The sequence below is a fragment of the Coregonus lavaretus genome (assembly GCF_964263955.1).
Source record: "Coregonus lavaretus genome assembly, chromosome: 15".
NCBI lineage: Eukaryota > Metazoa > Chordata > Actinopteri > Salmoniformes > Salmonidae > Coregonus > Coregonus lavaretus.
The window spans coordinates 39,186,769-39,210,760 of NC_140002.1; the positions used below are offsets into that span (position 1 = coordinate 39,186,769).

Here is a 23,992-nt window from a genome sequence, read left to right on the forward strand (position 1 = left end):
CATTCTGTCATTTTGTCTTTGTGTCTTTGTTTTAACCAGCTTCCCTTTACCATTTCGCTCTCTTTATCTGCCTTTCACTAAACCCCTCCTCACCTCTCTAAGAAGTGTCAGTCAGTGGGAGGAATACGATTATGAAGATGATGATTGATGTCAGTAATGCAATGAAAGCTGTGAGTCTGTGTCCTCTGTCCTGACACCTTTCACAACTCTGCTAATCTCAGGGATAATACTCCAACTGCTGCCCCAGCAGTCATCATACAGGAAGGCCATGAAGTCCCATGTGGCTCAGTTGGTAGAGCATGGCACTTGCAATGCCAGGGTTGTGGGCTCGATTCTCACGGGGCAACAGTGCAACATTTATTTAAGAGGTATGCAAATGTATGCACTGGATAAGAGTGTATGCAAAATCAGGGTTTCCCAAACTCGGTTCTGCCATCCCAGCACTACACAGCTGATTCAAATAATCAAAGCTTCATGAGGAGTTGGTTATTTTAATCAGCTGTGTAGTGCTGGGGCAAAAACCAAAACGTGCACAGGGGGACTGTGTTTGGGAAACCCTGTGCTAATGACTCAACTGTATGTGGAGAAGGGGTAAATGTACTGTTGACATACAGTATATGTGGTTTATTATGCAAACCAGAAATACAACCAACATTATATGGAATAAGATTAAACAACTGGAAATAATTAGGTGTAGGCCTACTAGATAGCTGATAATTAATCAATATAAAATAATCATCATCATCATCATCATCACCACAGTCATAACTTAGCTAGCTATCCTCATTAATATCAGCAAAAATGTCACCTGCTGCAGAAGCTAACTTCAGAGGTCTAACAGGTCTCTCTCTCCAAAAAGTTATAAAGGATGTGACATTGCGGCTTCCGTACTACGGACTCCCCAGCCACAACATCGTCTAGCTAGCTAGCTAGCTAAACTACCGGGAGCTAGTTTTTCAGTCATTGTTGTCAAATGTATTAGATTGATAAGGTGCATATCTTAAGCGTGAGTCACATCCTATCCGGACGAAACAGGATAAAATAACTCTTCGCGACATGCTATAAACAGTAAGCTTGCTATGGAATTAAAATAAACCGATTGTCAGTAGGCAAGCTAGCTAGCTCTGACAAGATAGCGAGCTTTTACATAGCTTTGTGGTATTACTGAAGTTAGCTAGTTAGTTGTAATTCTTTCTAACGGCTTTGCTACAAACGAGTAGATAGTTTCAGTTTGTCAAAATATATTGTTGCAAAAGGTAACTAGCAAGCAAGAGATAGGCTACTATGTAGGCAGCTTAACGCTGTCTGGTCAGTTCGGAGCTACATTGTAACCAGGTCAGCGCTAGAGAGATCAGCAGCAGTTTGTCTGTCGTAGTAGGAAATAACATCCTCATGATGGACACAGTTAGTTAGCAAACTAGCTACAGATTTACGATAACTGGTTGATTATTACAGTGATGGCTATATTTGGTAGATGGTGCTAGTATTTGCCCTTTAGTACAAGTAAAGCCTTGCTTTGTGATTTCTGACTCAGACGATCGTCATTATTAGTTGTCGTGTAGTGAAAATCTATGTGCGCCTGAAGATTAGGCGGAACAGCAGGATGTCTAGGGGATTTAGTGCAGCAATGATATTGTTTAGAAAACACAACAACAAAACCATGTTCACAATACATACAAAGGCCCCCAAATGAAATCTTACAAGGCTCAACTTTTCATTTTCTCTGACTATTCATCACATCTGGTGCGTCTGAGGTTATAGAAAACACATACGCATATAGCTAAATCGGTTTATTTCATTTGAAGAGTAGCCACATAAATATTTGATATGCCTGGGGACGGCTCGGATAGTAGTAGTAGCCAGGACTCCGATACAGGGATCCGGAGAAAAGCCTCCACTGTCAAACATGAGATTACCAATGGTAAGTAACATCAAAGTAACTAGCGCCTCGCCTGATTAATCAGACTGTGCTACACAATTGAATTGGTATTCAGTCTGAAACATAGGAGTGCAAAATTGTGGAAATGTTCCTTACAAGCCAGAATGTTAAATACGATTACATTTTAACTTACTCTACTGCTTGTCTGTACGGTTGGTCCTTCAGCTGCTCGAAATTTGAGACAAAATATCCACGGTTAAGTATTGTTTACCCGACTTTTTAGACTAGAGCGCCAGTACTGTAGTTTAAACTTCTATCACCTGGCACATGCACAAAACCATGTAAACACCTGTGAGACTTTGGTTAGTATGCATGCACTTCTGTCTTGTGTAAGTGCCTTCGGTCATGAGCAAACACATCTTGATTGCCACACACATAGACCTGGATTTCGAAGTCGGTTTAATAATTCTTTCCCGGGGATGTTTTGTTTTACATTTCGAGCAGCTGAAGGCCCAACTGGTAGAGGAAGTTCAAATGTAATTTTATGAAACATTCTAGCTTGTAAGGAACATTTCCACGATTTTGAACTCCTGTTTGACTGTATACCAATTCAGTTGTGTGGCACAGTCTGATTAATCTAGCGCTATGCTGTTTCATAATTGATTATTTGAATCTGCCAAAGGATTTCAAGATGTGGTACACTGGGTAAATATTGCCCCTCTGTAATTTCAGCTATTGTACTAGGGCTCTATGTAAGGTGTTTGGAGTTTAAAATGATTATGTTTGGAGTTTCTGTAATTCTGTGTGGATCAATATCTGCTTCCTGACACAATTGCATCCTGACCTTGACTGACACAGCAATAGCAGAAGTAGTAGTGAATGTTCAAGCTGTGTTCAGTTGTCTTCAGGTGCAGATTGATGTGCAATATTTTGGTGAGTGGTGGTATCTCAGGGAACCACCTGGGACCACAGCCATGGATGAATGCAAGCAGACAATCAATCATGTTTGTTGTGGTGTCACAAAATATTCAGTTTACTGTGCTCTGCTAGAGTTTGTGTGTGTGTGTGTGTGCCTGCACGATCGTGTGTTGTGTGCGTGCAAACACTGATACTGTACTCCTCCCCCCGCCAGCTAACCTCACTGGCCATTCTGAGAGAGTGGGCATGGAGAACTTTGAGCTTCTCAAAGTCTTGGGCACAGGAGGTGAGGCTCACTGCGCCGATCTTGGGTCGATTGCATATACACTGAGTATACCAAACATTAGAAACACCTTCTTAATATTGAGTTGCACCATAGTATTATTGGAGACCTGGATAACTTAATTTTACTGTCTATTTTTTGTGTAACATTTAGAATGAAAGGTTAAGGTTGTAAATGTGGTGGATGCTCCTGGGTGGGTGGTAGGGGCTACAATCAAATGTGATAACCTTTTCGAATCTTTCCTCTGTGTCACTGTCTAGCCTATGGGAAAGTGTTTCTGGTCAGAAAGAACAGTGGTCATGATGAAGGGAAGCTGTATGCCATGAAGGTGAGTCTCCGTATCATCTTTGACGTTGGTCCAAAGACAACCAAAGCGTTGACATTGTCTGATGTAGGGAGAATTTCTGGACGGGTTGACCCACCTGTTGATAATAATGTCTCAGGTGCTGAAGAAAGCAGCCATCGTTCAGAAGGCGAAGACAGCGGAGCACACTCGTACAGAGAGACAGGTGCTGGAGCACATCCGCCAGTCCCCGTTCCTGGTCACCCTGCACTATGCCTTCCAGACCCAGACCAAGCTCCATCTCATCCTGGGTGAGCGCTGGGTCAAACAGACCCATACATGGAACTCTCCGGCTATGACCTTGAAGGGCTGAAAGTGTGTCTCTGTGTGTATACTGCGTTTCTGTCTATATGCCTGTGTATGTGTGTTTTTTTTGCTTGTCTATTCAAGTGTTACAGTGAGGGAAAAAAGTATTTGATCCCCTGCTGATTTTGTACGTTTGCCCACTGACAAAGAAATGATCAGTCTATAATTGTAATGGTAGGTTTATTTGAACAGTTAGAGACAGAATAACAACAACAAAATCCAGAAAAACGCATGTCAAAAATGTTATAAATTGAATTGTATTTTAATGAGGGAAATAAGTATTTGACCCCCTCTCAATCAGAAAGATTTCTGGCTCCCAGGTGTCTTTTCTACAGGTAACGAGCTGAGATTAGGAGCACACTCTTAAAGGGAGTGCTCCTAATCTCAGCTTGTTACCTGTATAAAAGACACCTGTCCACAGAAGCAATCAATCAATCAGATTCCAACCTCTCCACCATGGCCAAGACCAAAGAGCTCTCCAAGGATGTCAGGGACAAGATTGTAGACCTACACAAGGCTGGAATGGGCTACAAGACCATCGCCAAGCAGCTTGGTGAGAAGGTGACAACAGTTGGTGCGATTATTTGCAAATGGAAGAAACACGAAATAACTGTCAATCTCCCTCGGCCTGGGGCTCCATGCAAGATCTCACCTCGTGGAGTTGCAATGATCATGAGAACGGTGAGGAATCAGCCCAGATCTACACGGGAGGATCTTGTCAATGATCTCAAGGCAGCTGGGACCATAGTCACCAAGAAAACAATTGGTAACACACTATGCCGTGAAGGACTGAAATCCTGCAGCTCCCGCAAGGTCCCCCTGCTCAAGAAAGCACATATACAGGCCCGTCTGAAGTTTGCCAATGAACATCTGAATGATTCAGAGGAGAACTGGGTGAAAGTGTTGTGGTCAGATGAGACCAAAATCGAGCTCTTTGGCATCAACTCAACTCGCCGTGTTTGGAGGAGGAGGAATGCTGCCTATGACCCCAAGAGCACCATCCCCACCGTCAAACATGGAGGTGGAAACATTATGCTTTGGGGTTGTTTTTCTGCTAAGGGGACAGGACAACTTCACAGCATCAAAGTGACGATGGACGGGGCCATGTACCATCAAATCTTGGGTGAGAACCTCCTTCCCTCAGCCAGGGCATTGAAAATGGGTCTTGGATGGGTATTCCAGCATGACATTGATCCAAAACACACGGCCAAGGCAACAAAGGAGTGGCTCAAGAAAAAGCACATTAAGGTCCTGGAGTGGCCTAGCCAGTCTCCAGACCTTAATCCCATAGAAAATCTGTGGAGGGAGCTGAACGTTCGAGTTGCCAAACGTCAGCCTCGAAACCTTAATGACTTGGAGAAGATCTGCAAAGAGGAGTGGGACAAAATCCCTCCTGAGATGTGTGCAAACCTGGTGGCCAACTACAAGAAACGTCTGACCTCTGTGATTGCCAACAAGGGTTTTGCCACCAAGTACTAAGTAATGTTTTGCAGAGGGGTCAAATACTTATTTCCCTCATTAAAATGCAAATCAATTTATAACATTTTTGACATGTGTTTTTCTGGATTTTGTTGTTGTTATTCTGTCTCTCACTGTTCAAATAAACCAACCATTAAAATTATAGACTGATCATGTCTTTGTCAGTGGGCAAACGTACAAAATCAGCAGGGGATCAAATACTTTTTTCCCTCACTGTAAATGTATCTGTCTGTGTATAGACTATGTGAGCGGAGGGGAGATGTTCACACACTTGTACCAGCGGGATCACTTCTCTGAGGAAGAGGTGCGGATCTACATCGGGGAGATTATCCTGGCCCTGGAGCACCTCCACAAGGTATGTTATCGAGCCTTTCTGTCCTTTACATTACCTTGCTGATATTCCATTCCTTAATTGTATCTGTGATCCACATACATGTTAGCCTTACATGATTACATGTGGGCTAGATACTATGCTCTGATCTGTTAATCGTATGTTATCCTGTGTATGTAACTTCTTTCTCGGTATGATGCGTACAGCTAGGTATCGTGTACCGGGACATCAAGTTAGAGAACATCCTATTGGACAGCGAGGGACATTTGGTGCTGACAGATTTTGGGCTCAGCAAAGAGTTCCTGGAGGAGGAGGTACATAAAAAAGGAAGACCTTTTTCATTGATACCTCTATTTGTGTGGACGCAATCTGTGCATGTATGTATCCATGCATACATATATTTTTGTCACTACAGACTGAGACGTGTGTTTATTTTCCCCACTACAGAAGGAAAGGACGTATTCGTTCTGTGGCACCATAGAGTACATGGCTCCAGAGATCATCAGGGGGAAGTCTGGTCATGGAAAGGTAAGAGTTAACCCATCATTCATTAGACATGAATTACTGTAGAACACAAATGTATCATCTTTCTTGCATTTTTTCCTTCTTCCGTTTACCCCGTTCTCCTGCCCACCCCAGTCGGTAGATTGGTGGAGTCTGGGGATCCTGATGTTTGAGTTGCTGACGGGGGCGTCACCATTCACCCTGGAGGGGGAGAGGAACTCCCAGAGTGAGGTGTCCAAGTGAGTGCTGCGTGCCATCCACCCCTCCACACATACAATGGTTCCATCCCAGTCTTTCATCATTGTCTGTGGCCCTCGGCAACTTTATCAAAATAATGACATCTATTGTAAAGGTGGCTCCTTTCCCCCTCTTTATCTTGCTGTCTGAATACAATAACAAATAAATGAGTTGTGCTGCGTCCTATGTGTAACATAAAGCCTGCAGCCTAATTAGACATTCTGGTAATGCGTTGCTTTTCAATCATGTTCTTTATGGCCATAATGGTTGCCTTTTAATGAGGGCTGTGTTTACATAGTGCCTTCAGAAAATATTCATATCCCTTGCCTTATTCATTGACATTTTAGTCATTTAGCAGACGCTCTTATCCAGAGCGATTTACAGTTAGTGAGTGCATACATTTTCATACTGGCCCCCCGTGGGAAACGAACCCACAACCCTGGCGTTGCAAGCGCCATGCTCTACCAACTGAGCTACAGGGGGCTTATTCCACATTTTGTTGTGTTATAGCCTGAATTCAAAATGGATTAAAAACAAAAAAAAATTCACCCATCTACAAACACTACCCCATAATGACAAAGTGAAAACATGTTTAGAAATTAACAAATGTATTGAAAATGAAATGCAGAAATATCTCATTTACATAAGTATTCACACCCCCTGAGTCAATATTTTTTTGAAGCACCATTTGTGGCAATTACAGCTTTAAGGTCGTCTTGGGTTTGTCTGTATCAGCTTTGCACATCTGGATTTGGGGATTTTCTCCCATTCTTCCTTGAAGATTTTCTCAAGCGCTGTTGTTAGATTGCTGTTCACCGACTCTTCAAGTCTTTCCACAGTATTTCAATGTGATTCATGTCTGGGCTTTGGCTGGGCCACTCAAGGACTTTCAAATTCTTGTTCTGAAGCCATTCCAGTGTTGCTTTGGCTGCTTGGGGTCATTGTCCTGTTGGAATGTAAATCTTTGCCCCAGTTTGCACTCTGAAGCAGGTTCTCATCAAGGACTTGCCTGTATTTGGCTCCATTCATTGTTCCCTCTATCCTTACCAGTCTCCCAGTCCCTGCTGCTGAAAAGCACCCACATAGCATGATGCTGCCACCTCTATGCTTTACGGTAGGGATGGTGTTAGACGGGTGATGAGCTGTGCCTGGTTTTCTCCAGACATGGCGCTTTGAATTCAGGCCAAAGAGTAAAATGTTTGTCTCATTAGACCACAGAATATTTTGCCTTATGATCTGTCTTTCACGTGCCTTTTTGCAAACTCCAGGCGTGCTGTCATGTGCTTTTTTCTCAGGAGTGGCATCTGTCTGGCAACTCCCATAAAGCCCAGTTTGGTGAAGTGCTGTAAAGACTGTTGTCCTTCTGGAAGGTTCTCACATCTCAGCCAAGGAACTCTGTAGTTCTGTTAGAGTGGTCATTGGGTTCTTGGCCACCTCCCTGACCGAGGTCCTTCTTGCCCGGTTGCTCTGTTTGGTCGGACGGTCAGCTCTAGGCAGAGTCTGGGTAGTTCCATATGTTTTACATTTCCCAATGAAGGATACCACTGTGCTCTTGGAAACGTTCAACACTCTAGAAATGGTTTTATACCCTTCCACAGATATATGCTTCATCACAATTCTATCTCAGAGATCTACGGACAGTTCCTTGGACTTCATGGTATAGTTTCTGCTTTGACATGCACTGTAAACTGTGGGACCTTAAATAGACAGGTGTGTTTCTTTCTAAATGTCCAAACAATTGAGTTGGCCACAGGTGGACTCCAAACAAGTAGTAACATCTCAAGGATGATCAAAGGAAATGAGATGTACCTGAGCTCAATTTGGAGTGTCATAGCAAAGGGGGTGTGAATACTTATGTAAATGAAATATTTCTGTATTTCATTTTCAATAATTTTGCAAACATTTCTAAATACATGTTTTCACTTTGTCATTATGGGGTATTGAGGGGAAAAAAACTGATTTTAATCCAATAAGTCAAGGGCTATGAATACTTTCTGAAGGCAAAGTGATTGCTCTTCCCTGTTTCTCTTCTTCGGACCGCCCCCCTCCTGCCCTCCTCTCAGGCGTATCTTACGCTGCGAGCCGCCGTTCCCCTCTATGATCGGAGTCGTGGCTCAGGACCTACTGAGGAAGCTGTTGGTCAAAGACCCCCACAGGAGACTGGGCTCGGGGCCACGAGGGGCCGAAGACATCAAGAGTCATGCCTTCTTCAAGGTGCTCCTCTTCTCTCCTGCATCTCTCTCTCTAGGCCCATCTCACTCCCTCTCTCTCTCTCCCAACGTGCACACACACTCCTCTCACCATTCTCGTCCCATTGCTCTATATTCCTAGGGTCTCAGTTGGTCAGACCTGGCTGAGAAGAAGGTAGTCAGCCCATTCAAACCAGAAATCAGGAGTGAGTTGGATACAGGGAACTTTGCTGAGGAGTTCACTGGCATGAATCCTGTCTACTCTCCAGCCAGCACCCCACCAAGTACTGACCGGCTGTTCCAGGTACGTTAAATACACATTGTGTGCTGACACTGTCACAGAAAGCCACCCTACATGCACAATAGTCTTCTCTTCTATTTCAGGGCTACTCCTTCGTTGCTCCCTCCATTCTGTTCAACAAGAACGTGGTGATGGGTGACTTCATGGAGGGCCAGATGGGAGCAGACCGGCCGGGCTCAGCCACTGTCCGTCGCAGTGCTATGTTAGAGGTATTGAACTAGTCCTCTCATGGCCTCAGGATAGACAAGAGGTTAGGTGCTATGTATCGGTGTTAATGTTGGCACTCTTTAAAAAAAAATGTAGTCTAGTCTTAGTCATTTTGACTCAAATATAATTGTCTTAGTCACATTTTTGTCATTTGAATAGTGATTTACTCTAGTTAATGTCAAAATGACGAAAACACTGGGCCATTTTAGTCAACTAAATGCTCTTTCATTTTAGTCACCATTTTCTTGTGCCTCATTAACCTATAGTAAACATAAATGATTGACTTCCATGTGCACAAACATGCATAGCTTGTTCTACCAACATATCTTTCTGCATAACATCCTTCTCTACCCAACAGCCAAGGTGGCAGAACACATTACTCTGCAGCAGATTAAAATCACACCCCTTGACATACTGTAGCTATATTGTAATCAAAGTTCTGTCATCAGTAGTGGTCTGATAGGTTGCAGCAAACTAACTAGATAGGATTATCAATCTGTTATTACCTGAGCGTATGTATTGGGATGATGCGCTTTCAGATATCTCTTGAGGTTGGTAGTAATTTTCCCCGTCAACTTGTGGGTGCAAACACTGTCTTCTCCTGTGGAAACGTTGCATTCGGTCTTGTTTGAATCGACAAGGTGGCTCCAAACGTCGGCCCTTTTCCTACCGGTAGCTTGTACCACCGGGAGTAGCCATGGCGTGTGCCTTATTTGCATCAATGATTTGTTGTCGCCAGATTGGATAACGGTTGCTGGGCAGAGAGGTGAATCGTGAATGACCTGAGCATGGTATTTATTTTCCACCAATAACAGAATTGCAACATTGCATTGAGAAAGCCTTACAATTCTGCTAATGTCCTGCATGCTTTTGATTGGACCAAAGAAATAACACTGAAAAGCTCTCAATCTCTACAAAAATTATTGTCCAGTCCACTTACTAGTCATATTTTAGTCACAGAGATAAATTCATCTAGTTTTCGTCAACCAAAATGAAAAAATCATTTTAGTTATGTTTTTTTCTGGGTGTATTAAGTTAGTTATTGTCTTGTCAATTGCCACTGAAAAATAGGCGTTTGACAAATAACTAACACTGGAATGTATCCAGAGAGGGTCTGTTAACCTGAGCTGCATTAGTAAAACAAATCTGTGTGCAATAATTTGACATTTAACAAGGGTAAGATTTGGACATTTCCTGCAGTGGAGCACATTTTGACACATTCTGCAGTTCGCTGTGTAGTTTGTACTTCACTTCCCTCTCTTGTCCTCTGCAGGACTCTACGTTCTTCCAGCTGTATGAGCTGTGCCTACAGGGGGCGCCGCTGGGTGAGGGCAGCTTCTCTGTGTGCAGGAAGTGTCGACACCGCCAGAGCGGCCATGAGTACGCCGTCAAGATCATCAGCCGCAGGTGAGCCGGGCGTGGCGCTGGCTGAGACTCTGTCACGCACTAATGCAACGTGTCATTGCTACACCTGCATGATGAATTACACACTTCACGCTGCTGTGTGTTTTAATATATTCTATTCCAATGCATTACCATACCTGTTTGGCGCACTGAGGTGCTTTGTGTTGTTGACCTTTTAATGTATGAATGCCTTTGAACTCTCTCTCTCTCTCTCTTGTAAGAATGGAATTGAACACTCAGAGGGAGATTGCTGCCCTCAGGCAGTGTGAGGCTCACCCCAACATCGTCAAACTGCACGAGGTCTACACTGATCAGGTACACATTGATGATAGAAATGCCATCAGCAGATGTTCAAGCAAAACTGTCAGGCGTTCTTTCTCTTCTCATTTGCTGTGTTTACTTACAAGGGGGCAGGACTTGAATCACAATCATGTTTGACATTTGGGGAACTTATTGGGAAACTTAAGCAATCATGCAGCAATAACAACAAATTCTCATCACAGATACAACGTAATCTTCTCTCTCTGTCTTCCTCCTCTCCCATCTCCCTCTCAATCACCCCCATCTCTTCCTCCCTCTCTCAGTTCCATACGTACCTGGTGATGGAGCTGCTGCGTGGGGGGGAGCTGCTGGAGAGGATCAAGAGGAAGAAGCTGTTTGGGGAGGCAGAGGCCAGTCAGCTGCTCAGGAGCCTGGTGTCAGCTGTCGGCTTCATGCACGAGGCTGGAGTGGTGCACAGAGACCTCAAACCAGAGGTGGGCCAACAGACTGACTCACAGAGAGTCTGCATATATTCTAGGATCTATAGAAATAGATGTCCAGGAAGGAGTCACACATTGAAATAGCTGCAATATTACACTACACTGACCAAATTCTGCAGCCAGTGAGTATAATGAAATCAAGGTGTTTAGCAATGCTGTAAAAACCACTAAGCATGGCCTATTTTATTTGGTTGTTTCAGGGTGAAATACATTGACATTTGTTGCTCCATTACATCAGCCAATGAATGTAACCTTCTGTTGACTGAGTTGTTCCTGCACTGCCCACTCACTGCTCTCGCTCTCTCTCCGCCTTGCAGAATGTGCTTTTTGCAGACGAGGGGGAGGACTCGGTACTCAAGGTGATAGATTTTGGTTTTGCCCGGCTGTGCCCTGTGGGCAGCGCCCCCCTGCAGACTCCATGCTTCACACTGCAGTACGCGGCTCCTGAGCTCTTCCACAGCACTGGCTACGACCAGGCCTGCGACCTCTGGAGCCTTGGGGTCATCCTGGTACTTACTGACTCTAATGTGTCATTAGTTCAATTAATTATCATTCTGTTATTAATGATGTGGGTGTGTGTTTCTCTGGCAGTACACCATGCTGTCAGGACAGGTGCCCTTTCAGAGTGAGCAGCAGCAGCGGGCGGGGATGACCTCATCTTATGCTGCTGACATCATGCATAAGATTAAAGAGGGTGACTTCTCATTGGCTGGAGAGGCTTGGAAGGGTGTGTCAGAGGAGGCTAAAGAGCTTGTGAAAGGTGTGTTTCAGATGCAATTCATATGTTCACTACATATACAGTACCAGTCAAAAGTTTGTACACACCTACTCATTCCAGGGTTTTCTTTATTTGTAGAATAATAGTGAAGACATCAAAACTATGAAATAACACATTGAATCATGGAGTAACCAAAAAAGTGTTAAACAAATCAAAATATATTTGAGATTCTTCAAAGTAGCCACCCTTTGCCTTGATAACAGCACACTCTTGGCATTCTCTCAACCAGCTTCATGAGGTAGTCACCTGGAATGCGTTTCAATTAACAGGTGTGCCTTGTTAAAAGTTAATTTGTGGAATTTCTCTCCTTCTTAATGCGTTTGAGCCAATCAGTTGTGTTGTGACAATTTAAGGTTGGTATACAGAAGACAGCACTATTTGGTAAAAGACCAAGTCCATATTATGGCAAGAACAGCTCAAATAAGCAAAGATAAACGACAGTCCATTATTATTATTATTATTATTATTATTTTTTTAATTTTTTTATTTTTTTATTTTTTTAAACTGTTTATTGGTCATTTGCTTTGGGACTTGTTCTTTTTCCATGGAAATACAAATAACCTTCATATCAAACACTGAAAAAATAAAAAATAAAAAAATAAATCATACTTCATGCTTTAGCGTACAAAATGTTTTATTTTCCAAACTATTGTCCAGGTGTTAAAACCTCTTCACAATAAGTTGTAAAAGGGAAATGTATATAATGCTATACAGAAACTAAAAGTACAGAGATACCACTCCATTTAAACATTCAATAGAAATTGGTTCAAATATAAACACAGCATGTACAACAATGTTTTCACAAGGTGTCTTCACTGAGGATAAAACATCTTCACTGCCCGTCACAAAGTCTTCACTGAGGATAAAACATCTTCACAAAGTCTGACACACCAAAAAAAGGATGGCATCCTATTAAAAAATAATAATCATCACAGCATAAAACAAAACAATTCCCCAAACGGTTACCTTACGCCACCCCTACACTGAGATGAGAATGGTACGACCCAAAACCTTACCCAATCACATTCATTACCATCATGCAACAGGACTTGGAATTCTCAACTGTTCATGATAATCAGAGCTGCCAACCAACAGCGGGCAGAGGGGAATCAAATTATACATGAGCTTTGAATTACAAAAACAAAAAAAACATTCCAAGTAAAAAATACTGACCGAAACAAAACCAAGGTTTCAGAATAAATGCTCAAACTGAAACCGTCATTGTGTTCAGAGTGTGATGCTTTTACCGAGGACACCCACCATGCTGCAGTAGGTCAAAGGTCAGCCATGTCAGAAGAGAGGGGGCCGGAGAGAGGAAACCGAGGGAAAACACAGAGATAGCAGGCCCTGTAGTCTTACTAAAACAGTGTGTGTGTGTGTTCACGTTTTTCTTAATGGGAGTGTATTCATGTACTGTGTATGTGTGTGAGCGTTAGCTATGCGTGTGTTCATGTCAAAATGAGTGTATTCCTGTTCTCAATACTCAGTGGCGGCTGTCCGTGGACGGGGAACGAGAGCCACGAGACCTAGACCGAGACCTGGAAGGTGCACGCTGTGCAGGGGGAGGGGAGTGTGGAGAGGCAGACTTGCTTGGCTTGGAGGGCCGTTTGGAGGTCTCCTTAGCCCTGGGTGGTGGGGAGGCGGGGGCAGCCCCACCTCCTGCGCCTCCACGGGGGGCTGGGGAGCCGCTGTGGGACCGAGAGCGAGAGTAGTCCCTCTTGGGGGAGTGGGACCTGGAACGACGGGGTGTCCTGGAGCGGGACGGGGAACGGTTACGAGAACGGGAACGAGAGGAGCTCTCTGAGCGGGAACGACTCCTGGAACCCCTCTTCTTAGCTGCCTCAATCAGCTTGATCTTCCTTCCATTGATCTCCTTGCCAGACAGCTTCTCAACTGCGTTTTTCAGATCGCTGTAAGAGGCGAATTCAACCACCCCTTCGTTGAGCTTGGGGCGGTGGGCATCGGCAAACGTGACTTCCCCAGCCTGTCTCATGAAATCTTTCAGGTCCTGCCAGCTGACGCGGGATGACAGATTCTCCACGATGAGACGGTTCTCCGTACGCATCGGAGGAGGGTTCCTACTCCGACTATCCTGGGAGCCACGGCCGTAGCGATCCGGGAAGCGACCTCCACCACCTCCTCTGTCGCCACCACGTCCCCGGCCACCACGCAGGCGCACACGGGCGTGCTCAATGGTCACCCTCTCATTACAGAGCTCCTTGCCGTCCAGTTCATAAACTGCATCCTCCGCATCCCTAGGATCATCAAACTCCACAAAACCAAAGCCCCTCTTGAGGTCGATGTCTCGGATGCGGCCATATCCTTTGAAGAATCTCTCCACGTCCTTCTCTCTGGCAGACGGGTTCAACCGGCCGACAAAAATGCGACATCCACTCATTCTGGCTGTAGGATGTGTATCTTTCTGTGTGTTTTCTTCTGAGGGATCGTCTTGCTGCCTGCTGCCTCTTCAAAACACAGCGAGAAAGACACGCACACAAAATGGAGTCTGTTTTCACTCGGCTTTTCAATGACACGGCGCACTAGTACTTTATCTAGCCGCTAGGTGTCACCCAGTCACAAGGTTCAAAATCTACATAAAACAATGGATGGTGGCGCTCGTCACTCGTCATAGTAGTCGGGGACCCAATATAAAATGGCACGGCGCTTTATGTCCTCAGACTTGATTGTATGTTGATGTACAGGTAAATGCTGCTGTTGCGTTTACAGTTAGTAAGACGAACAGCTAGCCAGTATCATGATACTATATAGGCTGATGTTAGACACAATTTTGCACTCCAATGAGGTGCGGTTGTCCTGGAGTGTCCTTGAGGTGGTCACAGTGGGGTAGGCTTCAAAGTATCTGTTCTCTACAGGCCTTCCACCCATGTTTACTATGGATCTATCGATCTTTTAGCCTGCTTACTTAACTACACATCAATCTTTGGGCCGCTGAATAAAAACCACCGAAGACTGATCAATTCAGGTGTTCTTAAAATGTCTCTGTCGTAAATCCAGGCTCTGTCGTAGCTGGCTGTGACCGGGAGACCCATGGGGCGGCGCACAATTGGCCCAGCGTCGTCCAGGATAGGGGAGGGAATGGCCGGCAGGGATGTAGCTCAGTTGGTTGAGCATGGCGTTTGCAACGCCAGGGTTGTGGGTTCAATTCCCACGGGGGGCCAGTAAAAAATAATAATATATATATTTAAAAAAAGAATGATGTATGCACTCACTAACTGTAAGTCGCTCTGGATAAGAGCGTCTGCTAAATGACTAAAATGTAAATGTAATGTCTAGGCCCTCTTAAACAGTGAGGTCCAACCTTTAGGTTTCATTTAATGAATCATAGGTTTAAATGGTTTTATTGAACTGTGATAGACTACATCCAATTTGCTGAGTAGAGTGTTGGAAGCTGTTTTGTAAATGACATCGCCGAAGTCAAGGATCGGTAGGTCAGTTTTACGAGGACATGTTTGGCAGCATGAGTGAAGGAGGCTTTGTTGCGAAATAGGAAGCCGATTCTAGATTTAATTTTGGATTGGAGATGCTTTTTTTTTTTTTTTTTTTTTTTTTTTTTTTTTCTCGGGGGGAAGGATCAGCTTAATATTGCAGATAGATTGTATCTTCTATCAATGTAATTGTCTGCATCACTTCCAATCCCCCATATTTTATTTTATTTTTTATATATATATATTCCCCTTTATTACTTTTCAACCCCACCATCCTTTCCCTACTTGGAGTAAATTAGTGAACAACAACGCCCAGGCCTCTACTTCCGGTCCATACTCACTATCTACACCTTATGGACAGAGTTAATTTTACAATAATTCTATATCTATATATATATATATATATATATATACATATATACATACATACACATACACACACACACATACATATATATATATATATATATATATATATATATACATACACATATACACATCTATTTATTTTTTTTCTCCTGAACTTCTTCTACTCTCAACCTCTCCGATCATCTTCATGATGTCCATCCGGTTTGCCTCTAAATGCCATATCTTTCTAACTGTGCTCCTTCCCAAAAGCTCCCAACATACAACCTATATACTTATTATGGACACAGTATGCTTACATTATTAGCTATCTTTGTTATTATTTGTTGTTATTTGTTATTAGTCCCATCCTTCAACTCTATTCAATACCTCCCATCTATCTCTTAACACCATCCATATAGGATTTCTATTTGCCATATATATTTCAACCATACTGTGATGTTTTACAAAAGTTCTGAACCTTTCTATTCTCATTGCTTCTACAGATTGTGAATTAAAAATAAACAGTCCATTATTACTTTAAGACATGAAGATCAGTCAATACGGAACATTTCAAGAACTTTGTTTCTTCAAGTGCAGTCGCAAAAACCATCAAAAACCATCAAGCAGTATGATGAAACTGGCTCTCATGAGGACCGCCAAAGGAAAGGAAGACCTAGAGTTACCGCTGCAGCAGAGGATAAGTTTGTTCGAGTTACCAGCCTCAGAAATTGCAGCCCAAATAAATGCTTCAGAGTTCAAGTAACAGACACATCTCAACATCAACTGTTCAGAGGAGACTGCGTGAATCAGGCCTTCATGGTCGAATTGCTGCAAAGAAACCACTACTAAAGGACACCAATAAGAAGAAGAGACTTGCTTGGGCCAAGAAACACGAGCAATGGACATTAGACCGGTGGAAATCTGTCCTTTGGTCTGATGAGTCCAAATTTTAGATTTTACATTCCAACTGCCGTGTCTTTGTGAGACGCAGAGTAGGTGAACGGATGATCTCCGCATGTGTATTTCCCACCGTGAAGCATGGAGGAGGAGGTGTTATGGTGTGGGGGTGCTTTGCTGGTGACACTGTCTGTGATTGATTTAGAATTCAAGGCACACTTAACAAGCATGGCTACCACAGCGGTACGCAATCCCATCTGGTTTGGGCTTAGTGGGACTATCATTTGTTTTTCAACAGGACAATGACCCAACACACCTCCAGGCTGTGTAAGGGCTATTCTACCAAGAAGGCAAGTGATGGAGTGCTGCATCAGATGACCTGGCCTCCACAATCCCCCGACCTCAACCCAATTGAGATGGTTTGGGATGAGTTGGACCGCAGAGTGAAGTAAAAGCAGCCAACAAGTGCACAGCATATGTGGGAACTCCTTCAAGACGGTTAGAAAAGCATTCCAGGTGAAGCTTGTTGAGAGAATGCAAAGAGTGCGCAAAGCCGTCATCAAGGCAAAGGGTTGTTACTTTGAAGAATCTCAAATATAAAATATATTTTGATTTGTTTAACACTTTTTTGGTTACTACATGATTCCATATGTGTTATTTCATAGTTTTGATGTCTTCACTATTATTCTACAATGTAGAAAATAGTAAAAATAAAGAAAAATGCTTGAATGAGAAGGTGTGACCAAACTTTTGACTGGTACTGTGTATATAAGAAATGTAATCCCTTTATCGGTCACTCCCTTTCCTCCTTTCAGTCTTACTTTCTCTGCCCCACCTCATATTTCATTTTTGCTCTCCCTCCCTAACTCTTCTAAACCAACCCCCCTCCCTGTTTGTGTTCAGGTCTGCTGACAGTGGCTCCAGAGAGGCGTCTCAAGCTGTCTGCTCTGAGAGAGAACAGCTGGCTGCAGGGCGGCGCCATTGTATCTTCCACCCCCCTCTGCACCCCAGATGTGCTAGAGTCCAGCGGCCCCATCGTCCGCTCCTATGTCAACGCCACCTACAAGGTAATGAAACTCTTAATCTCTTCTTTTTTTTTTTTATACTCCAATCCAGTGCGGAAAAAGTATACCAGTAGATTGCATTCCTTGTGTTCTTTTTAACTTTTTGATTTAATGTCTTCTTACATTTACATTTCAGTCATTTAGCAGATGCTCTTCCTACTCTCCCGACCAAATCAAAGTTAATTTTAACACTGTACAATTAAATGCGTACTCGCAAGCTCTTCTCTCGAACAGTGCAACATTTATGAACGTTTTCAAGAAAAAATTGAGTCAAAAGTAGAAGTTAAAAATATATAGTATACGAGTAGTCATACGAGTATATATGAGTATTTATACAACAGGTCTAATCCTGGATGCTGATTGGTTAAAACCGCGTTCCAGCTGTTGTCTGTTCCACAAGTTACCACCGGCTAAGGCTATGACGTTGAAATGCCTATTTACTGTTCCATCTCACTGCGCAATCCACTGTCTCATCAGCCCAGCCAGACAATTTATCAACTTGATCTCCACTGTATAAAAGCATCTAGACATTATCTCCCCTTTCTTTTAGACTAGCATTTGATTTTCAACAGTGGAGATTTGTATAAGCCTTGCCATCTGAAATTCAATCTCCAGCTGTCCCATACAGTAATAAATGTGAAGAAAGGCAGCTTTTCTCAGCCAGTCGAAATCATGAATCGGCATATTTTTTTATAGATATATACAAAGAAATGTCAATAGAAAAACAGGTCAAATGAAATGCAGCTAGTTTGCGGTCTTTCCAACTTCAGTTTGAATCATTGTGTTAGCTGTGTAGTTGGCTAGCTCCTCTAAACCGTGTCCTTGCAAGAGAGCCAATTTTCTATGCCAGGCGAAATCGCGCATCATTAGCTCATTGTTATGGATGTATCCAAATACAGTGAGGGGAAAAAAGTATTTGATCCCCTGCTGATTTTGTACGTTTGCCCACTGACAAAGAAATGATCAGTCTATAATTTTAATGGTAGGTTTATTTGAACAGTCAGAGACAGAATAACAACAAAAAAATCCATAAAAACGCATGTCAAAAATGTTATAAATTGATTTGCATTTTAATGAGGGAAATAAGTATTTGACCCCCTCTCAATCAGAAAGATTTCTGGCTCCCAGGTGTCTTTTCTACAGGTAACGAGCTGAGATTAGGAGCACACTCTTAAAGGGAGTGCTCCTAATCTCAGCTTGTTACCTGTATAAAAGACACCTGTCCACAGAAGCAATCAATCAATCAGATTCCAACCTCTCCACCATGGCCAAGACCAAAGAGCTCTCCAAGGATGTCAGGGACAAGATTGTAGACCTACACAAGGCTGGAATGGGCTACAAGACCATCGCCAAGCAGCTTGGTGAGAAGGTGACAACAGTTGGTGCGATTATTTGCAAATGGAAGAAACACGAAATAACTGTCAATCTCCCTCGGCCTGGGGCTCCATGCAAGATCTCACCTTGTGGAGTTGCAATGATCATGAGAACGGTGAGGAATCATCCCAGAACTACACGGGAGTATCTTGTCAATGATCTCAAGGCAGCTGGGACCATAGTCACCAAGAAAACAATTGGTAACACACTACGCCGTGAAGGACTGAAATCCTGCAGCGCCCGCAAGGTCCCCCTGCTCAAGAAAGCACATATACAGGGCCGTCTGAAGTTTACCAATGAACATCTGAATGATTCAGAGGAGAACTGGGTGAAAGTGTTGTGGTCAGATGACACCAAAATGGAGCTCTTTGGCATCAACTCAACTCGCCGTGTTTGGAGGAGGAGGAATGCTGCCTATGACCCCAAGAACACCATCCCCACCGTCAAACATGGAGGTGGAAACATTATGCTTTGGGGGTGTTTTTCTGCTAAGGGGACAGGACAACTTCACAGCATCAAAGGGACGATGGACGGGGCCATGTACCGTCAAATCTTGGGTGAGAACCTCCTTCCCTCAGCCAGGGCATTGAAAATGGGTCGTGGATGGGTATTCCAGCATGACAATGACCCAAAACACACGGCCAAGGCAACAAAGGAGTGGCTCAAGAAGAAGCACATTAAGGTCCTGGAGTGGCCTAGCCAGTCTCTAGACCTTAATCCCATAGAAAATCTTCAGCCTCGAAACGTCAGCCTCGAAACCTTAATGACTTGGAGAAGATCTGCAAAGAGGAGTGGAACAAAATCCTCCTGAGATGTGTGCAAACCTGGTGGCCAACTACAAGAAAAGTCTGACCTCTGTGATTGCCAACAAGGGTTTTGCCACCAAGTACTAAGTCATGTTTTGCAGAGGGGTCAGATACTTATGTCCCTCATTAAAATGCAAATTAATTTATAACATTTTTGACATGCGTTTTTCTGGATTTCTTTGTCTCTCACTGTTCAAATAAACCTACCATTAAAATTATAGACTGATCATGTCTTTGTCAGTGGGCAAACGTACAAAATCAGCAGGGGATCATATACTTTTTTCCCTCACTGTAAACGTCACTATAAAACAGCTTGAAGAAGCGCAAATGCAGCTAATTTTCTCTTATTCTGGCTGCACTGTTTGACGTGACTGTGTTAGCCCAAGTTGGCTAGCTAGCAAGCCTGGTGATAAGAACGTTGCCAGCCAGCATGGCAAGGGAACATTTAGAATGAACGACTGGGTCCCGTCCATAGCTGTAGAATAAAAATACTTCATGACTGGGTCTGGCAACCTAACCGATGGAATGAACGACCAGCCGACTTGGGGAGCAACCCTAGATTTGTGTCGGGACTATAACTTGTGTTAGAATGAAATAAATTAGTATGAATAAATTCATCAAAATAACATTTATGAAAAATATGTCAATCATTATTTGAATGTGTTGGTAACCCATTGTATAAAAGTGATCATGCCCTCGAAGCTGGTGTTTGGAGGATATATTGACGTCTCAGGCCTAACAACACAATATGACTACAAAAACAGTAATATATTAATATAATAAATGGTATGTGCAATATAACGACAATAGAGAAATACATTTAGTTGCCTGTTTATTAGGTACACCATCTAGTACCGGGTCGGAGCCCCCTTTGCCTCCAGAACAGCCTGATTTTGTCGGGGCATGGAAACATTGCTCAATTAGTATCAAGGGACCTAACGTGTGCCAGGAAAACATTCCCCACACCATTACACCGCTGACACCAGGCAGGATGGGGCCGTGGACTCATGCTGCTTACGTCAAAATCCTGACTCTGCCATCAGCATGACGCAACAGGTACCCGGATTCGTTGGACCAGGCAATGTTTTTTCACTCAATTGTAAAGTCTTGGTGATCGTGTGCCCACTGGAGCTGCTTGTTCATGTTTTTAGCTGATAGGAGTGGAACCTGGTGTGGTCGTCTGCTGCAATAGCCCATCCGTGACAAGGACCGACGAGTTCTGCGTTCCAAGATGCCGTTCGGCACACCACTGTTGTACTGTGCCATTATTTGCCTGTTCGTGGCCTGCCTGTTAGCTTCTTGCCATTCTCCTTCGACCTCTCATCAACGAGCTGTTTTCGCCCACAGAACTGCCGCTGACTGGATGTTTATTGTTTGTCGCACCATTCTCAGTAAACCCTAGACACTGTCGTGCATAAAAATCCCAGGTGGCCGGCCGTTTCTGAGATACTGGAACCGGCTTGCCTGGCATCGGCGATCATACCACGCTCAAAGTTGCTTAGGTCCCTCGTTTTGCCCATTCCAATGTTCAATCGAACAGTAACTGAATGCCTTGATGCCTGTCTGCCTGCTTTATATAGCCAGCGAACCATTTTTGTGAACGGTGTGCCTAATAAACTGGCCACTGAGTGTATAATGGAGGTAGGTGGATGTGCAATGTAATAGAATAAGTAGGCTATATAATTGTATGTACATCCTCTCCATTAGGCGTTCAACAAGGGGAAGAGGGAGGGCTTCTTTCTGAAGAGTGTCGACAACGCCCCCCTTGCAAAGCGACGCAAGCTCAAGATGACAAGTACAGGTGTGGAGACTCGACGGAGCTCCTCTTCCTCCTCCTCTTCCTCCTCTTCCTCAGCTGCCTCTGCCGCTACAACAAACCTAAAAACACAGCCACCACACCAAACTCTACCCCCAAAGCTAGAAAAGAGCTAGCAGGCGAGGAGGGGAACAAGAGGAGGGGGAAGAGTGGGAGGAATAGAGTTAGGAGAATGAAGCACATTAATTCAGCTATGACAGATTGGAATACTAGCTCTGAAAGACCAGAAATTACTTGATTTGTTATATCCCCTCTAAGTCCAAAGTCATATAGAATCTCCAAATTCTAATAACTTATTTATGAACAAAGTAAGAGACTAGTTCAATACTTAAGATGAAACAAAAGGGTTCACGACCCTGTTTTCTTTAAAAGACTATGCTGAATGGCATTTTGAGTTATCATAATGATGCAAGGACTTCATCTATATGTATTAATACCATCTGTAGTAGCTTGTACCATCTCATACGTTTTCTCAAGAAATTAACTAACATGTAATTTCTTGAGTGGAACTAAGCTTTAGACTATTGTTTTCTAATTTCTGGTCTAGAGGCTATATATCAGTATGGGTAAGTTATGGAAGACACTTCGTTGGCTTTAAGATCATACTTATGAAGTTTTCAGTCACCTTAGCAGGGTGATGATGAGCACGCAGTTGGAGATAATCCTGATGTTTGCATGTTGTCATTACCTGGGGTAAGGAACCCTGTCGTAGAACAAGTCAGAGAGAAGCGGAGTGAGAGAGTTCAAAAGGGGTAAAGGGAAATACGGAGTCATGAATGAGCACAAGCCATATTTACACAGGGAGGTCATGACCTCCACAACAGAGCACTTATGGATAGATACAGAGCACTCATCGCATGGCGAGGAAGTGGCTTGGAGTCTGTTGGCAGTCTCACTGTTTTTAATGATGTGGTTGAGATTAAGAAAGAATGGTGGTTCTGCGGACAGCTATTCAAATGAACTTTGACACTGTCTTTGTAACCCAATGGTTCTTGTCACATAGTGCCAATTTACAGGACCCTTAGTATTATTTCCTTTGGCTTGCGATTTCAGCCTTCTATCGACGTTGGTGTCTGTTTGCATAGTTAACTGGTTCGCTGAAGTTCACCTGAGAATCAAATAATGGCATCCATTGTTCTGTATTCATATGTGTGCTTCATTAACAACGATCATGATTCTGACAGTCAGAGAAGACAGGGAAATGGAACACTTGGTGATAGACATTCTGATTTGACATAGTCCCATACACAGTGCCCTAAAGCGCATTATGTAAATGATTATGAGCAGAGCAACTTTTCGGTATATTAGGGGGCCAAACCAAAATATGAATTATTTTTACTGGCGGTAAATATTGTCACCCTGATTTAAAGAAGTTAGTGTTTTTGTAGACATTTAGGTGTTTGGTCATTGAATGTCAGTTACACTGATCATTTACTAATCACTTTTTTTACCGGAATATATTGACTGTTGATTTGATTTATACCTGGATATCACACAAATGTAGTCATTTAATCAGTGATATTATTTCAGATTTAAACAGTGCTTATTTGAGTATTTATTACATTTCATGGGTTTTTATGTGTTTTTATAATGCTGTGGTTATGGTTTTCATGAGCATATGTACTTGTATACATGTTGGTGTGCGTGCGGCGTGACTGGTTCTGGTGATTGGATGTGCTCTTTTCCTTATTAGTCTTCAGGTAAAGTATTATTGCAAGTTACTGTAGTAAATAGAATTGTATTGATCACAGATTTTTTATTAGTTACTCCTTATAAACATTATTTTGTGTCTGGAACCGTGCTTTTGTAACTATGCTATTGTTTGTATTTTCATTTGGCTGTTGATGTCGTGTGTTGTCTTTTTAATGTTATGAATTTGAGACTCTTTTTAATGAGCTACTACCGATTTCATGTATTGCTGTCCTTTTTGCCCAACATTTTTTTGCTTTCTTCAAAGTATATCATGATATTGAGATTCACTACGTCACGATAACTTGTGATGCTTGGTGTGCGTCAAGATCACTTCAATCTGGAGCAAAATAAATGACTTTACTCGTTTTCTTCTGTGTTCTTAGTCTCATACATCAATTTGACATTAGTATTTTTGCATTAGAGATGATGACTGATGTGTGTTTTTCAATTAAACTGTCTTGGAATGTATTTTGTGGATCCAGGAAATATTTGTGACATACAGTATTATTTGTTAAATTGAGAGTTGACAGAAATGGCCTGTAGTATTATTATGTTGCCAGCAGGGGACAGTAGGGTGCTTACCAGTAGCAGGCCAACAGGCACAATGAGCCATTGAAAACCAATGACTA

At 43.0% G+C, this 23,992-nt stretch overlaps 2 protein-coding genes across 3 annotated transcripts; one reads left to right on the top strand and one right to left on the bottom strand.

Moving 5' to 3' along the window:
- The first annotated feature begins 913 nt into the window (after nt 1-913).
- Nucleotides 914-23,731, top strand: LOC311143000 (ribosomal protein S6 kinase alpha-4-like). Of its 2 annotated transcripts, XM_084178792.1 has the most exons (19): nt 914-1,068; nt 1,806-1,921; nt 3,012-3,083; nt 3,341-3,408; nt 3,524-3,674; nt 5,448-5,563; nt 5,746-5,853; nt 5,987-6,067; nt 6,179-6,282; nt 8,344-8,494; nt 8,612-8,773; nt 8,854-8,979; nt 10,251-10,384; nt 10,603-10,696; nt 10,966-11,136; nt 11,460-11,651; nt 11,734-11,902; nt 17,515-17,678; nt 21,563-23,731. In XM_084178792.1, exons 2-19 carry the CDS (start codon nt 1,828-1,830, stop codon nt 21,785-21,787), a joined length of 2,382 nt encoding a protein of 793 aa, XP_084034918.1. In that variant the 5' UTR covers nt 914-1,068; nt 1,806-1,827; the 3' UTR covers nt 21,788-23,731. The 2 variants fall into 2 exon arrangements, with proteins under 2 accessions (XP_084034918.1, XP_084034917.1); XM_084178791.1 differs by having other exon boundaries at nt 914-1,921.
- LOC311143001 (serine/arginine-rich splicing factor 5-like) lies at nt 13,306-14,417 on the bottom strand. Its single transcript, XM_084178793.1, has one exon. The coding sequence runs from the start codon at nt 14,316-14,318 to the stop codon at nt 13,404-13,406; it is 915 nt and encodes a 304-aa protein (XP_084034919.1). The 5' UTR covers nt 14,319-14,417; the 3' UTR covers nt 13,306-13,403.
- Nucleotides 23,732-23,992: the final 261 nt, after the last annotated feature.